The 14,908-nt window shown below is 45.4% G+C and overlaps 5 protein-coding genes across 5 annotated transcripts; all 5 read left to right on the forward strand.

The window, feature by feature from the left end:
• Positions 1–735: 735 nt before the first annotated feature.
• Positions 736–1,012, forward strand: V1513DRAFT_454666 (uncharacterized protein). The gene has a single exon (XM_066899410.1). The coding sequence runs from the start codon at positions 768–770 to the stop codon at positions 966–968; it is 201 nt and encodes a 66-aa protein (XP_066750510.1). The 5' UTR covers positions 736–767; the 3' UTR covers positions 969–1,012.
• Positions 1,013–2,691: 1,679 nt separating this feature from the next.
• Positions 2,692–3,663, forward strand: V1513DRAFT_454675 (Nitroreductase-like protein). The gene is made up of 3 exons (XM_066899411.1): positions 2,692–3,072; positions 3,132–3,246; positions 3,305–3,663. Exons 1-3 carry the CDS (start codon positions 2,782–2,784, stop codon positions 3,505–3,507), a joined length of 609 nt encoding a protein of 202 aa, XP_066750511.1. The 5' UTR covers positions 2,692–2,781; the 3' UTR covers positions 3,508–3,663.
• A 2,448-nt stretch (positions 3,664–6,111) lies between these two features.
• Positions 6,112–6,879, forward strand: V1513DRAFT_386266 (uncharacterized protein; the record flags this gene model as incomplete). The annotated part of the gene is made up of 3 exons (XM_066895244.1): positions 6,112–6,252; positions 6,327–6,578; positions 6,640–6,879. The coding sequence occupies 3 exons, from the start codon at positions 6,112–6,114 to the stop codon at positions 6,877–6,879; spliced, it is 633 nt and encodes a 210-aa protein (XP_066750512.1).
• A 310-nt stretch (positions 6,880–7,189) lies between these two features.
• On the forward strand, positions 7,190–8,490 carry V1513DRAFT_386260 (uncharacterized protein; the record flags this gene model as incomplete). Its single annotated transcript, XM_066895243.1, has 4 exons — positions 7,190–7,675; positions 7,729–7,781; positions 7,838–8,311; positions 8,370–8,490. The coding sequence occupies 4 exons, from the start codon at positions 7,190–7,192 to the stop codon at positions 8,488–8,490; spliced, it is 1,134 nt and encodes a 377-aa protein (XP_066750513.1).
• A 2,690-nt stretch (positions 8,491–11,180) lies between these two features.
• Positions 11,181–13,567, forward strand: V1513DRAFT_454682 (general substrate transporter). The gene has a single exon (XM_066899412.1). It carries the CDS (start codon positions 11,485–11,487, stop codon positions 13,144–13,146), a length of 1,662 nt encoding a protein of 553 aa, XP_066750514.1. The 5' UTR covers positions 11,181–11,484; the 3' UTR covers positions 13,147–13,567.
• Positions 13,568–14,908: the final 1,341 nt, after the last annotated feature.

Genomic DNA, 14,908 nt, shown 5'->3' on the forward strand with positions numbered 1-14,908 from the left:
TGCAGCCAATGCATCACAACTCGAGAACGTGTAGAGAACCAATAGGTTAGGTAGTTTGTTGGGAGGAGTGAATGTACCGTTGGTGTGGAAATAAAGGTTAGACCCTTGATCTAATAATGTTGGTAACTTGCTTTAGCGCTAACTTAAATGAAGGATTATGTGGTGTAAATGTCTAGTCGTTGGGCCAAAAATCGGCAGGTACGAGTGGTACGAGGCCCGATGCATTTTTGATATTACAAAACTTTTCAGTGGTATTTTTGATATTATCCCTAACATCAATTGACACGACTCCATTATGGTAGTGATGAGGAAGGAGCCTGAACATCGACTTCCTAAATTATTTCGATTAGATTCAGAATCAATGATTGATGAATTTGTCGATAATGTGGCAGACACAGACGTCTCCGCTGAAGAATCTGGAAACGTAGAGTTGAGCTCTCTTATCGGTACGGCTTGAAGAAATCTTTTCCGATGGGCAATTACAGAGTTGCAACAGTTATAGAAAGGCCTACATTTCGCGCAATTTTTGCAGATCTTCCTGGAGTTACGTTACCTTTTGGATCACGACGCACTACAACGTCGCATTGAATCGGAGTTTGCACAGTGCTGGTTAAAATTGAAAGAGGAATTGGCCGCAACATGCAATACCATTGCACTCTCCCTGGATGTCTGGACAAGCAAAAATCCGACAATGCGAGTAATAATGAGGCATTAATCTCATCATTACTCCATTTTAATCTCTCCACGAGACTTGCAATAGCCAGATCATGTCGGACGATCGTACCCTACGATTTCAAGGCCTCGATAGCTATATACGCTGTTTGGCGCATATCCTTAATATTATCGTCACGGAAATACTGTCGGTCCTGAAACAGGCGACGCCAAGAGCGCAAACGTGGCATGTGACAAACTCCGAGATGGGAAAGAAATCGGACTACAGTCTGCGGTGTCCCGAATGCGAATTCTAGCTTTATGGGTCGCTAGAAACTCAACGAAAACAGAGCTGGAAGAACTATATTCGTCAGCTTTCCTCAATTGCATTGCCGTACTCTAATCGTGGCAACTACTTCCCGGGATTGCGCTTCGGACATGGAACGTCAAACATTGCTGAAAGCTTCAACAGCTGGAACGTAGTGGCACTTGGGATGTCAGTATTTGGACTGATGGAGCGTATTCGTGGACAGATGATGCTATCTAGGGTCCAGCGTCTCAAGGAATCAAGAAATTGAAAGATGACAGAAAGAGGATATCCGAATTGCTGCTACGGAGCTCGCTAGATCAACGACAGTTGCCCCAGGGTAAGAATGGTGTTATTCAAGGTGTCAATTCCCAAAGTTGTGCAGTCCCGCCATTCATCATCGCAAAATCATCGTTGCCGGTCAATATCACCTCTCAGCTAGGTACGAAGATCCACGGATTCCAATGGACTGAGTTATTGCTGCAAGCCCAAACGGCTGGACTACAAACGATCGTGGCCTAGATTGGATTCAGCACTTTGATAAACATACCAAAGAAAGATCTAAAGGTATATATAGTCTCCCAATCCTCGATGGTCACGAGAGCCACCACTTAACGGATTTCGAGCTCTATTGCAAGGAGAGCAAGATTATCACTCTTTGTATGCCTCCTGACGGGCCCGTAGCCGCATCTGCGATGGTCGGGGCCACGGCTACCCAGACATCGGACCTCGGACACCGGCTACGTACTTTCGTCTCGGATGCTTGAGTGCTTTCTTTGATTCTTTGTAATGCGATTATTGTTATTGGCTTGTCTAATTATTGATTTGAAAATTTTTATTGGTTGTACAGGCTCGGACGGGGGCGGACAACGACGAAATGACTGACAATGGTATGGCTACCGGGCGGCGAGCGTAAGAACACGTTGGTCCCCCGCCGAGTCCTCATAGTTAATATTCTAAAATATATTGATAAAGGTCAACAGCGTTAGAATCATGTAGTATTCACAGGATTATCAGTATAATCCTCACAGAAGAAAGCGTACGGACGGCAAATTGAGAACTTGATGCGTCTCAGATAACCCATATCACGAAGAAGACAGGCTTCCTTCCACAATTATTTGCAGCCTTCCGGGCCACTATGAACAAAAAACTCATCCAAGGAGGCCTCCGGGGTGCAGGATTTGTTCCTTTTGATCCAGACTGTTGATGTCTTGGTTGGGAATCAGGTTATGTACGTCAACACCTTCTGCAGTCCCTCTGGATCAACCAGACTCTTGGGTCTGGACCCCGGACCTCCAATAACCCGATTGACTCGAGGCCGCAAGCCGAATATGTCAAAAATCGAAAAGCACTGGGAGAGTAAGATATGCAGGAAATAGAAGTGAGCGGAGGGCCGAATGACGGCGATGTGCCACATGCGGCCAACCAGGCTATAACTCGCGTACTCGTGAAAAAAAAAGTGGTAAGAGCGTATGAGAAAGAGGATTTTGAGTAATTGAATTAATTTGATAGTGTCATGGTTGATTTTCCGAGGAGCCTAATCAGAGAGTAGTGATTGAGTGTCTCATTCGGTGGTGGGGCACGTTAGAGTTTTTCCATCCCCTAGTGCTTATTAAAGCTGCGTAATACGAATGCGGCTTCTTCAATCCTAAGGCAGCTGTCAGTCAAACTAAATCCCAAGTAAACGTTTTGTAACGGACACGGTAATTTTCTTGCTTACGCATGATTAGTTAATTGATTGCAATGCCGGCTTCAGGTATAAAATGGGACTCGATTTTCTCTGCGTTGTCCCTGTCAACACTAGCCACTAGAGCATTGCAATCATGAACGTATCAAAAACTTTTCTCGAAACACTTTGTACTCGCCGCAGCTACTACCAGCTCGCCAATCGGTCTACTATTCCGGACTCGCGCATTGTGGAGCTTGTTAATGCCGCCGCTCTCAATACTCCGAGCTGCTTCAACTCACAGTCAACTCGACTAGTTCTTCTTCTTAAACAGGAGCACGAGAAGCTATGGGAGATTGCAAAGGGAACCCTTAAGGCTATGCTGCCCGCAGATGCATACGTCAATACGGAGCAGCGATTAAATGGATTCCAGAAGGCATACGGGACTGTGCGATCTCTCCCTGATTGAGTCGAGAAGATCGCAGATGCTAACACGACTCGACATAGATCCTCTTTTTCGAAAGTCCTGACGCAGTCAAAGCACTACAGGAAAAATTTCCAATTTATGCTGACCGTTTCCCCGGCTGGTCTGAGCACACTTCTGCCATGCATCAATATTTCCGTATGTTCCATTAGTCCTTATAATTACCTGGACTCTGCTAACAAGCACAATTTAACAGTGTGGACTGCCCTCGAAGCTGAAGGTCTCGGTGCAAATCTACAGCACTATAATCCCCTTATTGATGAGCGTGTCAGTGCCGAGTGGAAGGTTCCAGCAAATTGGTCTCTCAAGGCGCAATTGGTTTTTGGTACGCCAACCGGGGAGCCACTGGAGAAGACTTATGAGCCGCTAAAGGAGAGGGTATTTGTTCATGGCATCTAGACAGCGTGTCGGAAATTCGGTTGTATATTAGAGAAGACCAAGGCACAAAAAACACAACGAACATATCTGTCATTTGCATTAACAGAATATATGAGTAATTCGGCCCGCTTAAATAGGCTTCGTCATAGGACTAAAATTATTGCTGTTAGTCACCCGTTGGCATGAATAAACGGATAGCTGATATTGTACGTCGATACGAATACGGATAGATAATATGCGAATACGAATCCGGAGGCGGTTGAGCAATAAGTTACATATTATATAATATTCATAAACATATTCGCGGATATGACTAAGAAATAGATACACCAATTCAAGGTTCCTCACCGCTCGAGCCGTTGTCGTCGTCCTTACCTTAGTAAATGAATACAATGGATTTTGATTTTCATCATCACGATACTGATCAAGAACGCTGGAGGGAAAATTGCGATGACGTGAAGTATTGAAAACATATTCCTTCACAGCCCTAGTACTTGAATTCCGTTGTAGGGCTTGATGATCGAGTGGATTGAACCATTGACTCAGCTAATATATCGTGGAATCCCCGAAAAGCATATATCTGTGTATTGTCCTGTATAACTTACATTGTGATGTATCAGTCGGAGTATTCATGGTACCCGGAGAGTTCGGTTAAGTGATCCACTGCGGATGAGCTAATCGCAGTCTTGTCAATCACATTATGAAAGGCTCAGAGCCTATCCGACATTCATCTCCTGCCTCTAAACACTCTTCAGCATTGCGTCTGCTCCAACTACGCATATCCCCTGGCTGCCATGTTCCTCATGCGATCGGAATGCAACACACAAGGCCATCTTTCACGATATCAACGTTCAGATTGGCGTTGTCCAGGAGGCGCGGCCAGAAGGACGCGAATGACATGACTCGCGAGCGCATGCTTGGGAACGGGAGAATATCGAGGAATGGGTGATGATACCAATGAGTTAGGTATTCTCGGGCCTAGTGAATGCATTGCTGGTGGAATTAAAGGTAGCAGTTACGTGTGCCCATTTTATGGATAACGGTGGGTAATAATGTTGGTAACTATGATCTTAGCGCTAACTTAAATGTAGCACTTATTAAATGTCTAAACGTTGGGCGCCGCCCTTTGATATTACCTAAAATTAAAGGCTTGCAAGATAAGTTTATTTCTAATGAAGTTGGCAACGGGTGGAACAATTCCAGTATCGGAAGTTGCGGTGGAGAGAGCATTTAACAAAACACTAGACTTATTGGGACCCAGAAGACATTCTATGAGTCAGGAAACTATGAGAATGCTCTTGTTGCTGAGAGACGGTTATTATGCCTTTTAGGACGCTTAGTTAGCGCTGTCGTTCTCAACAGTCCGCGAAGGGGTTGGCAACATTTCTCTCTTCCTTTCCTTTCTTGTTTGTCTTTCTATAAGTACATATGGGGAGGTTTTGGTCCTTTTATTCTCTTTACTTTTCTCGCTTTTATTTTCTTTTACTTTTTATTGTAGGCAATAGAAATTGAGATTATGACTTACCTGATGCACTTTTCGGTAGAGTTCCAACATTTTATAATTATAACATAACTTAAGCGAATTAAGGTTAATTGGTTTCAAGCTGCAAAGTAGCAAAGATGTTTTTAAAAATAGAGCCAGATCTTAAGTAGCTGAACCCCGGACAGGAGAGAGTCACGCGCACTTTGCGGCGATATACGATCCGACATCCACCCACCCGTTATATCGTATATCGAATCGCCAGGAATTTTCTTCTGGCGATATCGAACTTCCGAACGATACGAAATCTATCTTATACAGCCCTATCAAAGTATAGGATATAGACAAGAAGTTCAATTCTCGCGCATCTTCTGTTATCCGGGTGTGTTACAATTGCGCAATCAAGCATCAGGCGACATACACCATCTGAGCCGCACTTGAGTGTGATTGTTAAGTAGCGAGGGCCAACTACATTTGGTGCAGTAGCTTAGTCGAAGCCGCACCGCATTCGCCCAGCGGCAAATATGATTGGCTGGCTAAACAAGTCAAGAATAAAATTTCGACTACTTCGCGAGTTTGCAATTGCCAGTTGTGCGGTAAAAGCAACGATCACGGCTGGTGTGCCGGGTCTAACAAGTGCAGCCCTCATCCAGTTCTTAGCTACAAAGTAAGCTTCTTGGATTGAGAGCTATCCCGCCGATCTTCCGAGTCACGCATCGACGACTAAATTTATGTTTACAGTAGAACCCCATTAAGATGATGCAGCATTCTATGGCCACTACATATCGATTAGAGAGTGAGGTTCTTGTATTACTGAGATGGTTTTCTGACGTTTAAAATTTTACTGAAAACAAATTGACTTAACGAGGTTTTACTGTAGTTCTGCTTTCTGTGCCGTACTAGTTTAAATTTCGTAGTATCTTGGGGTTCTCCTCTTGGGCCGTGGAATTGCCTTGTCAAGTATGTCAATCTTGAGATGCAGCTGGCTCCAGCACATTGGTTTCGTTCCCCACCTGTCAGCCGCCCACTTGCATGGCGGTCCACTTACTGCTTCCAATGCATTATTTCTAAAAGGCAATATGACTGGCAGAAAGTCATCGTTAAAGATCCTTCATGACCCTCAGCTGTGAAGCAATTGTTTTACTATGGCTTCAATGACCTTTCGTGTCCGTCTTGTCGTGTTTTTATCATCTCTCTGCATTCTAGGTCTCCGAGTCAGTGCTGCAGCGGTCCAGCACTGTCATCAAAATTCAGTAGTACCGACTCCATCAACATCTGTACTTGATGTACGTATATATATATGACTGGTGTTTTATATAGCGACACTCTCAGAAACTTCTCAGGCTGATAAAACAATCAGTTTGATCATATCACAACCTTGACAGAATCTATCGCGCCGCTGCCCACAGAATTCCATTACCCAGATTACCTTTATCTGAGCAATGGGTTCCAGCTTCTCAATTGCTCATCATTTCCGTCAAACTCCGCAGATGCAAAGGCTTGCTCCTCTGGTAAGGTTGCGTTGCTATCGACTGGCAGTGGTTCGATGATCTACGGCACTCCCGATAGTTCATTGTATTCAAACTATCGATATTTGAACCTGTCATCTATGGTGAGTGCCAAAGACATGCAATTTCTTCTTCTGGCGGTCAACTTGCTGACTCTCGAAAAAGCGAGTTACAAACCTTGAAGACACCGACGTTTACGTGTTGCTTCAGTTTGGAAATCCGTATGCCCATGGCGGGCTCGAATTAGTATTTCCATTTGGGTCCTACGAATTCGTTATTCCCAAAGGAAGCTCCAAGCTACTGATAGACAGCCTCGAGGAAGCAGGGTTGACCTATGTCCAATACCTGTACTTTACCTGTAACAAAGGCCACAATGACTCGGACTCAAGCGGCCCAGCAAGGTGAAATTTGCGTTAGTGTTCATCTCCAAAATTTTCTAGCTGACTTTTGTTGTACTAGCGTTGCCTTTGATGATGTTAAAATCCTGGTACCTCACACATCACAAGAAAGTAGCATGTATGCGCCAACTCCCGTATCCACAGGATGTCCCACAACAGCCGTGACTAGCTGTGTAGCCTGTGCGCCTACAACTCCAACTGCTACGACGCAGGTTCTTACGGTACATTTTAATCATTATAAAAATCAATATAGAGAGGTATAATTGACGTGCGATTAGTTTGATGATATCAAAACGGGGCAATACGGCAGTGTCCCTATGCCAGCGCACTATAAAGGATTTAACTTTTCTCCAGCTGCAAACGTCGTACGCTCTCCAGGCAACAATGCATACGGTTCAAAACGGTCGTCTGGTCCTAATGCTCTGTCCGGCACCGGAAATGGAATATCTTTCTCATCCGAGCAAACCGCCTCATTCACCATTCATGAGTTCTATGTCACGATCTTCAATATTTCACAACCCACTGTCGCACCAAGCCAATCCGCTTCGTTGCAATTGATGTTCCTTAGTGCTAGTCTCAGTAGTAGTAGCCAATCAATAGTCATACCTGCTGGAGAAGAAATGTTTAAAGTAAATGCAACTGCGACAACTAGTGGCAGCTTTCCGGATACCGTTACTGTCAGATTTCAAGCATTCTTTGAGGACTCTAGCCAAGCAGGTATCATAATTGATGGTTTGGAATTTGAGAGACCTCATTATCCAGGGCTTTCAGATAATTGTCAAAATGGCATACGGACTTTGACGGTAAGTCCAAATTTGTGTTGAGCGAAGAACGCCAATCTAATCAATGTGATTAGTTTGATGATATCGACACATCTTGTGGTGAAGGTGCCATTGATGCACCAGTAACGTGAGTTTATTCATCCCTTGACGTACGAAAGTTTTAAGCTGATGGTTATAATGTAGCTACGGAGACTTTCGCCTTCACTACCCGGAATCTGCGTACGAAGAGAAGTCTCCATGGATTGTAAAAGCTGCTTCCCTCTTCGCAGCCAACTCTTCCGAAGCTCTTGTCGCAGATGGTTCTCGTAATTTACTGTACGGTTCCACCGGGGAGAATGGACCATTTGGGACATTTGACTTTGTCATGTCGGGCAGACCCACTGACAGTCTCTTACTGGACGAGCGACAAAGCTTGACTTCTAAAGGCAATTTTGACTTTGATCTCATTTCTATGAGGCTAGGACTTGACGAGATCGATACCGTTTTTGAGGCGTTCTGGTTTGAATTTGTTATGAAAGGGTTCGATAAGTGCGGAAATCAGGTAGCACAAATGACTAGGCAATTCATCGCCTTCCCAGGCACTGGTGGAAGCGTCACCGAGTTCAGCGTTGGTATGCTTGCTGAGCTAAATTTCGTCGGGTTAAGGAAATTACAATTGTAAGAGCTTCTTCACTTCCAACATTGGATATCTCACACATGACTAACAAGGCTTTAGTTCTGCTACTGCTTTTACATTTCCTGGAGGTAGTCCGATGTTTTATGACTTGCCATTCTGGATCGATTCAGTGGAATATCGTCGATCGGGTTTGCAAGACTCTTGTCCAGGATGGGACTGACTGGAGGCTGGGTAGTTATCGAAAGAATTAGTGCAACAACGTCACACACCTTAGCATAATAATACTCAATGATGCGGTCGTTCCCTTTCCTTGATACTAAAATCAACACGATGACCTGAATCCTCGCAATGCTTGCCTACTCTGTCTCCGTATCACTACCACCTAATGCGGCTTCTTCTGTACCCATAAATATCGAGATATACAATAGCTTGAACTGTAACTGCAGTGAACGTAGTATCAATAAGTGGAACCGACGTCGTCCACTGTGATGGAGCGGCTCAATTGTGGTGACGTGAGAGATGCTTGTATATCTTTAGTGCAAATAAAGCAGTGACGCTCTTGCTTCTCCCAACATGACCGCGCTTTGCTGTCAATGTAGTCTCGCCGATAATGTAGCGAAGAGACTACTAAACCGGCACTGACAGCTGCTAGCTGAGCATAATGCAGATTCCGTCAAAGTGTACGCAACCAATTATTAAAGCAGTGCCACTTCCCAGACCAACAGAAATTAATGAGAAAGTCGAACTTCGATTATGTCATTTTTGAGACATGTCAGCTATCGATGTCTCGGTGCTTAAGACAAAGTCACGTTCCGCTCTGTAAAAAACTGCGTTCATATTATTCGGCGAATAATTATTCGCATCACAGGATGTACGCGCAACGAATAAAATTGTGATTATTCGCATATATATTCGCAATCTCTGAAATGTTACTCGAAAGCAGTGGTCATAGTTTATTACGGTTCCAAAACAAGGAGAAGCAAAGCCATTAAGGCACAAAACGACAAGTAAGTGAAATGCAAAGGCACAAGTCGCAAATGAAGACGCAAACCACAAAACAACCGGTAGGGCTGGACACCATATGGTAACGCCGACGATACGATATCGTCAGAGGGGAAAACTCCTGGCGATGTTTTACCCGATATTATCGCCTAGAATATCAGGGATCGGCACGGATAATATCCAGGCCAAAATATCCTTATCCATATCCGTATCCACATCCATATCCAGGTAAAATATCCATATCCGTATCCGTATCCGTATCCAGCTATATTGGCTTTATCCTTAGCGGGGCATCTGGTTTGCAGATCATGGGACAACGCTAGGTTTGCGCTAATCCGGTTTGGGTTTTTCTTCATCAAAACTTTACTGCAGTTGAACCCGTGTCGTGGACTCGTGCCCCTGCGCGGTCGCCGCGGTCACTACCACAGGGTCTCGAACTGGCCCGATCTCACCAGCGGGAAGATTTCGGAGCTATTGTGATTTCAGACATTTGAAGAGCTTAACGTCTGGTAGGGCTGGACACGATATCGCCCACAAGGCGATATCGCCATATCGTCGGCGATACGATACGTCAGAGGAAATTCCTGGCGATATTTTAATTATCGCCTAGAATATCGCTAAGACGATACGATATACGATATGATGGGTGAATATCGTATCGTATCACCTCAAAGCAGCACGTGACTCTCTTCCCGTAACGGGGTTCGGCTACTTAAGGATCTTGGCTCTATATTTAAAACACACTTTGCCAATTTGCAGCTTGCAACAATCTCAAATGATAGAAACTCTACTGAAACTGCATCAGGAAAGTCATGTCCTCAATTTCGGCTACCTACAAAAAAGTAAAAGAAAACAAAGAGAATAAAAGGACCAAAAGCAAACCATATGTACGTATAGAAAACAACAAAAAAGGACAAGGAGAAAAGGAATAACGGCCAGCCCTTTATGTACTGTTGGCAGCGACAGCCGCTAAGTGTCGTAAAAGCATAAGCAACATGAGCTTTCTCAAGTTGCTTAGTCCGGCAACTATGCCAAACGGATAGTTTTGATAGTCAAGTTCGATTAAAACTGGATGCCCTACTTCAATAGACTCTTGTCAATTGATGTTATCCCAAGGAACTGACGACCCCTACTTATACTTCTAGTGTTTGATTGGTCACTCCATTACCCTCACCCTGTATCGCCCATTTGGCGATATCGTATCGTATTTGGACGATATAGGCGATACGATATCGCCAACTTGGCAATAAAATGGGCGATAATATGATACGATATGCGATATTGCGATATGGGCAAAACCCGGCGATATTGTATCGTGTCCAGCCCTAACGTATGGAAACTAATATGTCAAAGTAAGTGCTAATGTAGTTTAATTGTTGGGGTCAGCCCGTTGCAGATTAGATTCTCGCTTTCAACAACCAATGCTGGACCGACTTCACAAAGAGCGCTGGACACAGGCCGAATTCAACTACACGTTGCTCGACACTACACCCCTGTCAGCTTAATTTTTGTTTCAAGCGTATAGAATCACAACGCTCAAAATCGCGTAGATACAAGTAAAACGAAAATTCGGCAGATGGCAAAAATTATTTTGGGTCAGTTGTGGTGACGTGGCGCGAAATATGTCTCCATCTTGGGACAATCGCAATCGACGTAGACGTACCCATCTACTACCTCGGGCAGTCTAACCCTCTGTTTGTAATTTCAGTAGTTATGCCTCTTCTGCCCATAGAAATGGTTCAGTGAGGGCTTTGAGTGGAAGCCGGCTTTTCAAGCCCATGTTTACGATTGCCACTAAGGCCCAAGGCTACTATCAATTTGGGTTCTGCGCGTTAAACTTTAAGTTACACACACCTCTTCGCTTACGCGGGGTCTCGGGGCTACTTCGCGTTCGCTACCCAGGGTCCGCCCGGGACTACAGCGGCCCTATTGCAGGACCTTGGAGGGTCACGTCTTCCCCACAGTCTCTTCCATCCATTTTCATTGTCAAAAAGTGCACAGACACAGTCGCAACCTTAACTGCCGTGAGACACTCAGGTATTGTGTTGTCCTCCGGACGCAGACAAGTAACGCCCCGCACATCAAATTGCGGGGTAGTGCCCGCGTTGACTTTTACCAGATTTCGCCCACATTATATATTTTCGACGGCCTCGCGCTCCCAGATTCTGTGTTTCGCTAAATATTCAATTCTCTCTACTTTCTCTCTAGCACAATGCACCTCAAGACCGACATCACTGCTGCCGAGGCTGGCGCTGAGCCACACGTCCTCCATCCTACCGTCACTCAAGGCCTCAATGAGGATCTTCTAGTTGAAGCAAAAGACGCCACATCGTTCGAGCACCAGATGACGGCTCGGCAGGCATTTAGGATCTATCCAAAAGCCGTCGGGTGGTCAATCCTGCTTTCTCTCGCAATCATCATGGAGGGATACGATACTCTCCTTCTCGGATCGTTCTACGCATTTCCGGCCTTTGTCAAGAAATTTGGTACACTCCAACCAGATGGCTCCTACGGGGTATCCGCTCCTTGGCAAGCCGGACTTTCTAACGGCGCTCAGGTCGGCGAGATCTTTGGATTGTTCATTGCCGGTTACGCCTCCGAGAGATTTGGTTACCGCAAGACTATGATCTGTGCCCTCGTCGCTATCGCCGCCTTTATCTTCATTCAGTTCTTTGCTCCCAATATCCAGACATTGCAGGTCGGCTACATTCTGTGCGGTGTCCCCTGGGGCCTCTTTCAAACAATCACCACGGCTTATGCGGCCGAAGTTTGTCCTATTGCGCTTCGGGGATATCTCACCACTTACGTAAACTTGTGCTGGGTCATTGGTCAGTTTATCGCATCGGGCATCCTCCGGGGCATGCTTTCCGTACAAAATGAGTGGGCTTACAGGGCTTGTTACGCGATTCAGTGGTTTTGGCCTGTTCCTATAATCACTGGTGTTTTTTTTGCCCCAGAGTCGCCGTGGTGGCTTGTTCGTCGCGGTAGATTAGAGGAAGCTGGGAAAGCGGTCGATCGACTCACCACCAAGCGGGCCGACGCGAATTTCAACACCGAGCAAAAGGTTGCCATGATGATCCACACCAACGAGATGGAGAAAAAGGTTTCTGAGGGAACGTCATATTTCGACTGCCTGAAGGGCACCGATTTGAGAAGGACCGAGATCGTGTCTGTTGTTTGGCTCATGCAGGCTTTCTGTGGCTCAGCACTCATGGGATATTCGACATATTTCTATGAGCAAGCAGGTTTACCCACTACCCAGTCATTCAACTTCACTCTCATTCAGTATGGCCTCGGAGCTTTTGGAACCATGTTCTCGTGGGTTGCTATGACTTACTTCGGCCGTCGCACCCTCTATCTCACTGGGATGGGCATCATGTTCGGCCTACTCCTCATCATCGGCTGCATCTCTGTGACACCATCTGCTAATAAGGGTGGCAGCTGGGGAATTGGTTCCATGCTTCTCCTATTCACTCTTATATACGACTGCACAGTGGGTCCAGTTTGCTACTCTCTTGTTGCAGAAATTCCGGCCACCAGACTCCGCTCCAAATCGATCGTCATTGCGAGAAACGTCTACAACGTCGGCTGTATTGTGAATAATATCGTTACGCCATATATGCTCAACCCTACTGCATGGAACTGGAAAGCCAAGACCGCGTTCTTCTGGGCCGGAATCAATGCAGTACTGATTGTATGGACGTTTTTCAGGCTCCCGGAACCGAAGGGAATGGCCTATAGTGAACTCGACGTTCTATTTGAGCAGAAGGTTAGTGCTAGAAAGTTTAAAACTACTTCTGTCGATCCGTTTAATGGTGTCACGTCGGAGTTGGACATGCCTAAGTCGGCAGCTACTATGGTTGAGAAGGTTTAGAATGAATGATTTAGCATTAATGCAACGTCAATAATGAGTAATTTGGTTTTGCTTTGATTTGTAGTGGAGCTAAGAGTGATGTTGTTCTGTCTGTCTATGATACTTCCAATAGTGAGAGGCGACGATATTTTGCAAGTTTGTTCTTGAACTCCCAATCCGAACCGGTTTGAGCCATGGCCTCTCGATGGCGTGTACAAATATTTCCTACATAGGACCGCTATTATTTAAAGCACCTAACTTATGACTTAGAAACGCAACCATTTGCAGGGATTTGTAACGATTTACAGCGATCAGTGTATTAGATTCCTGTACTCTGACATTGTCGCTGCGGTTCGTGGAATTACTAACGTTATCGGGAAGCGAGTGGATCGCTCCGACCCACCGTCTTATATAACAGCTAACAACTTAACTTTATATAACCTATTTAATATAAATTTATTTTCAGCAAATGTAACATACATTAGAGCTATTTTAATTGTATTTCAGACCTTGAATGGCTCGTCCTGAACTGATGTATTCAAGACAAATTACAGCTCACTGCAACGACCAATCATCCGGATGTCGGTAAACCACGCTGAAACCCTGAGCTTTTCTTGGAAGATAGCCAATGGTGGAAGTCGCCAGCCAGAAGCATTCACTGATTCGACGACGGTGACCCACTCACGATTCCCTGGCTGTTTGAAATGGTCCTTCTCGTTCCGCAGACGTGACAATCTTTGCGGATCCGATCACCCATCTGGAATCCAGTTTCGTCAAAATTGTACACGTCTTCGTCAGCCATCGCGTAATTCTGAACTGACTCCCGGACAAGATTGAACCATTTCGTAATGATTTCGGGGTTATTTCTCTTCGACTTTCACAGTTTATTCCTTCGTCTCACGCTCTTATAGCCTTCCTACCATCCCTTCAAGTCTCACAGCATCTAAGCAACAGAATGCCCATGTACACATGGCCCTTTCACTTTTTCCCGAGAGAGGTTTTTCTTTTCCCAAGAGGAATAGCCCGGGGACCTGTGGGAGGTACTCGTCCAGAAAAGTTAAGCAATGCAAGTAAGGGGTGCATTTGTGTCTGTGTGCTCCGCTGACAACGTGGCTATCCGTCTGTGCAGTAGCCTCCTTGGAGAGCTCGCGTATTGATTGCAAAAACAGAAGGCTCTTCTGGACGGTGAATAGAAGTTATGATCGCTAAAATATAGTTCGGTAAAGTTTGTAGGAGAATATGTTAGATGAAGTCACGCACTCGAACGCAAGAGATCGTCGACTACTACAGATAGCCCTACCAGAGGAGAGAGTTCATAAGCCAACACGGCAGGACTACCGAAATCACTTTTCTCGCAGCGCAGCTGAACGTCGGCGATTCGAACTGAGTTGGGCCAGATACAGAGTTTCCAACATCGATAAACGTCTATATTCGCAAGCGGATTCATAGCTCGTGTAGAAAAACATTCTTTAGTAGCGAGCACATCCATACTGGAAAGCTATTATTCCAGCGAGAATACGCGAAAGTTGAGTTTGCTGTGCATTGTTCGGTTCATCGCATCGCACTAGCACAGTCGGTTTTAGAGCGCAAAGACGTCGGGGCAAACAGTGCAAATTACGCGAGCGAGCGAAAGCTGTGGCCGATGTTGAGCGATGACAGGCGGGCTGCGAAAAACTGAACTACTGAACTACTGACCAGACAAGCGGGAAAGCCCCCTCTATTTATGCTTGGCTGGCCACTCAAGAAAAAGAAGACAAACTATGCACTGCGCGGGTGGATGGGC

The sequence above is a fragment of the Lipomyces chichibuensis genome (assembly GCF_038497645.1).
Source record: "Lipomyces chichibuensis strain CBS 12929 unplaced genomic scaffold V1513scaffold_79, whole genome shotgun sequence".
NCBI lineage: Eukaryota > Fungi > Ascomycota > Lipomycetes > Lipomycetales > Lipomycetaceae > Lipomyces > Lipomyces chichibuensis.

Coding starts and splice junctions, on each gene's coding strand:
- V1513DRAFT_454682 (XM_066899412.1), top strand. CDS start 11,485: ATGCACCTCAAGACCGACATCACTGCTGCCGAGGCTGGCGCTGAGCCA.
- V1513DRAFT_454675 (XM_066899411.1), top strand. CDS start 2,782: ATGAACGTATCAAAAACTTTTCTCGAAACACTTTGTACTCGCCGCAGC. Junction 3,073..3,131: donor TCCAGAAGGCATACGGGACT/GTGCGATCTCTC, acceptor GACTCGACATAG/ATCCTCTTTTTCGAAAGTCC. Junction 3,247..3,304: donor TGCCATGCATCAATATTTCC/GTATGTTCCATT, acceptor ACAATTTAACAG/TGTGGACTGCCCTCGAAGCT.
- V1513DRAFT_454666 (XM_066899410.1), top strand. CDS start 768: ATGTCGGACGATCGTACCCTACGATTTCAAGGCCTCGATAGCTATATA.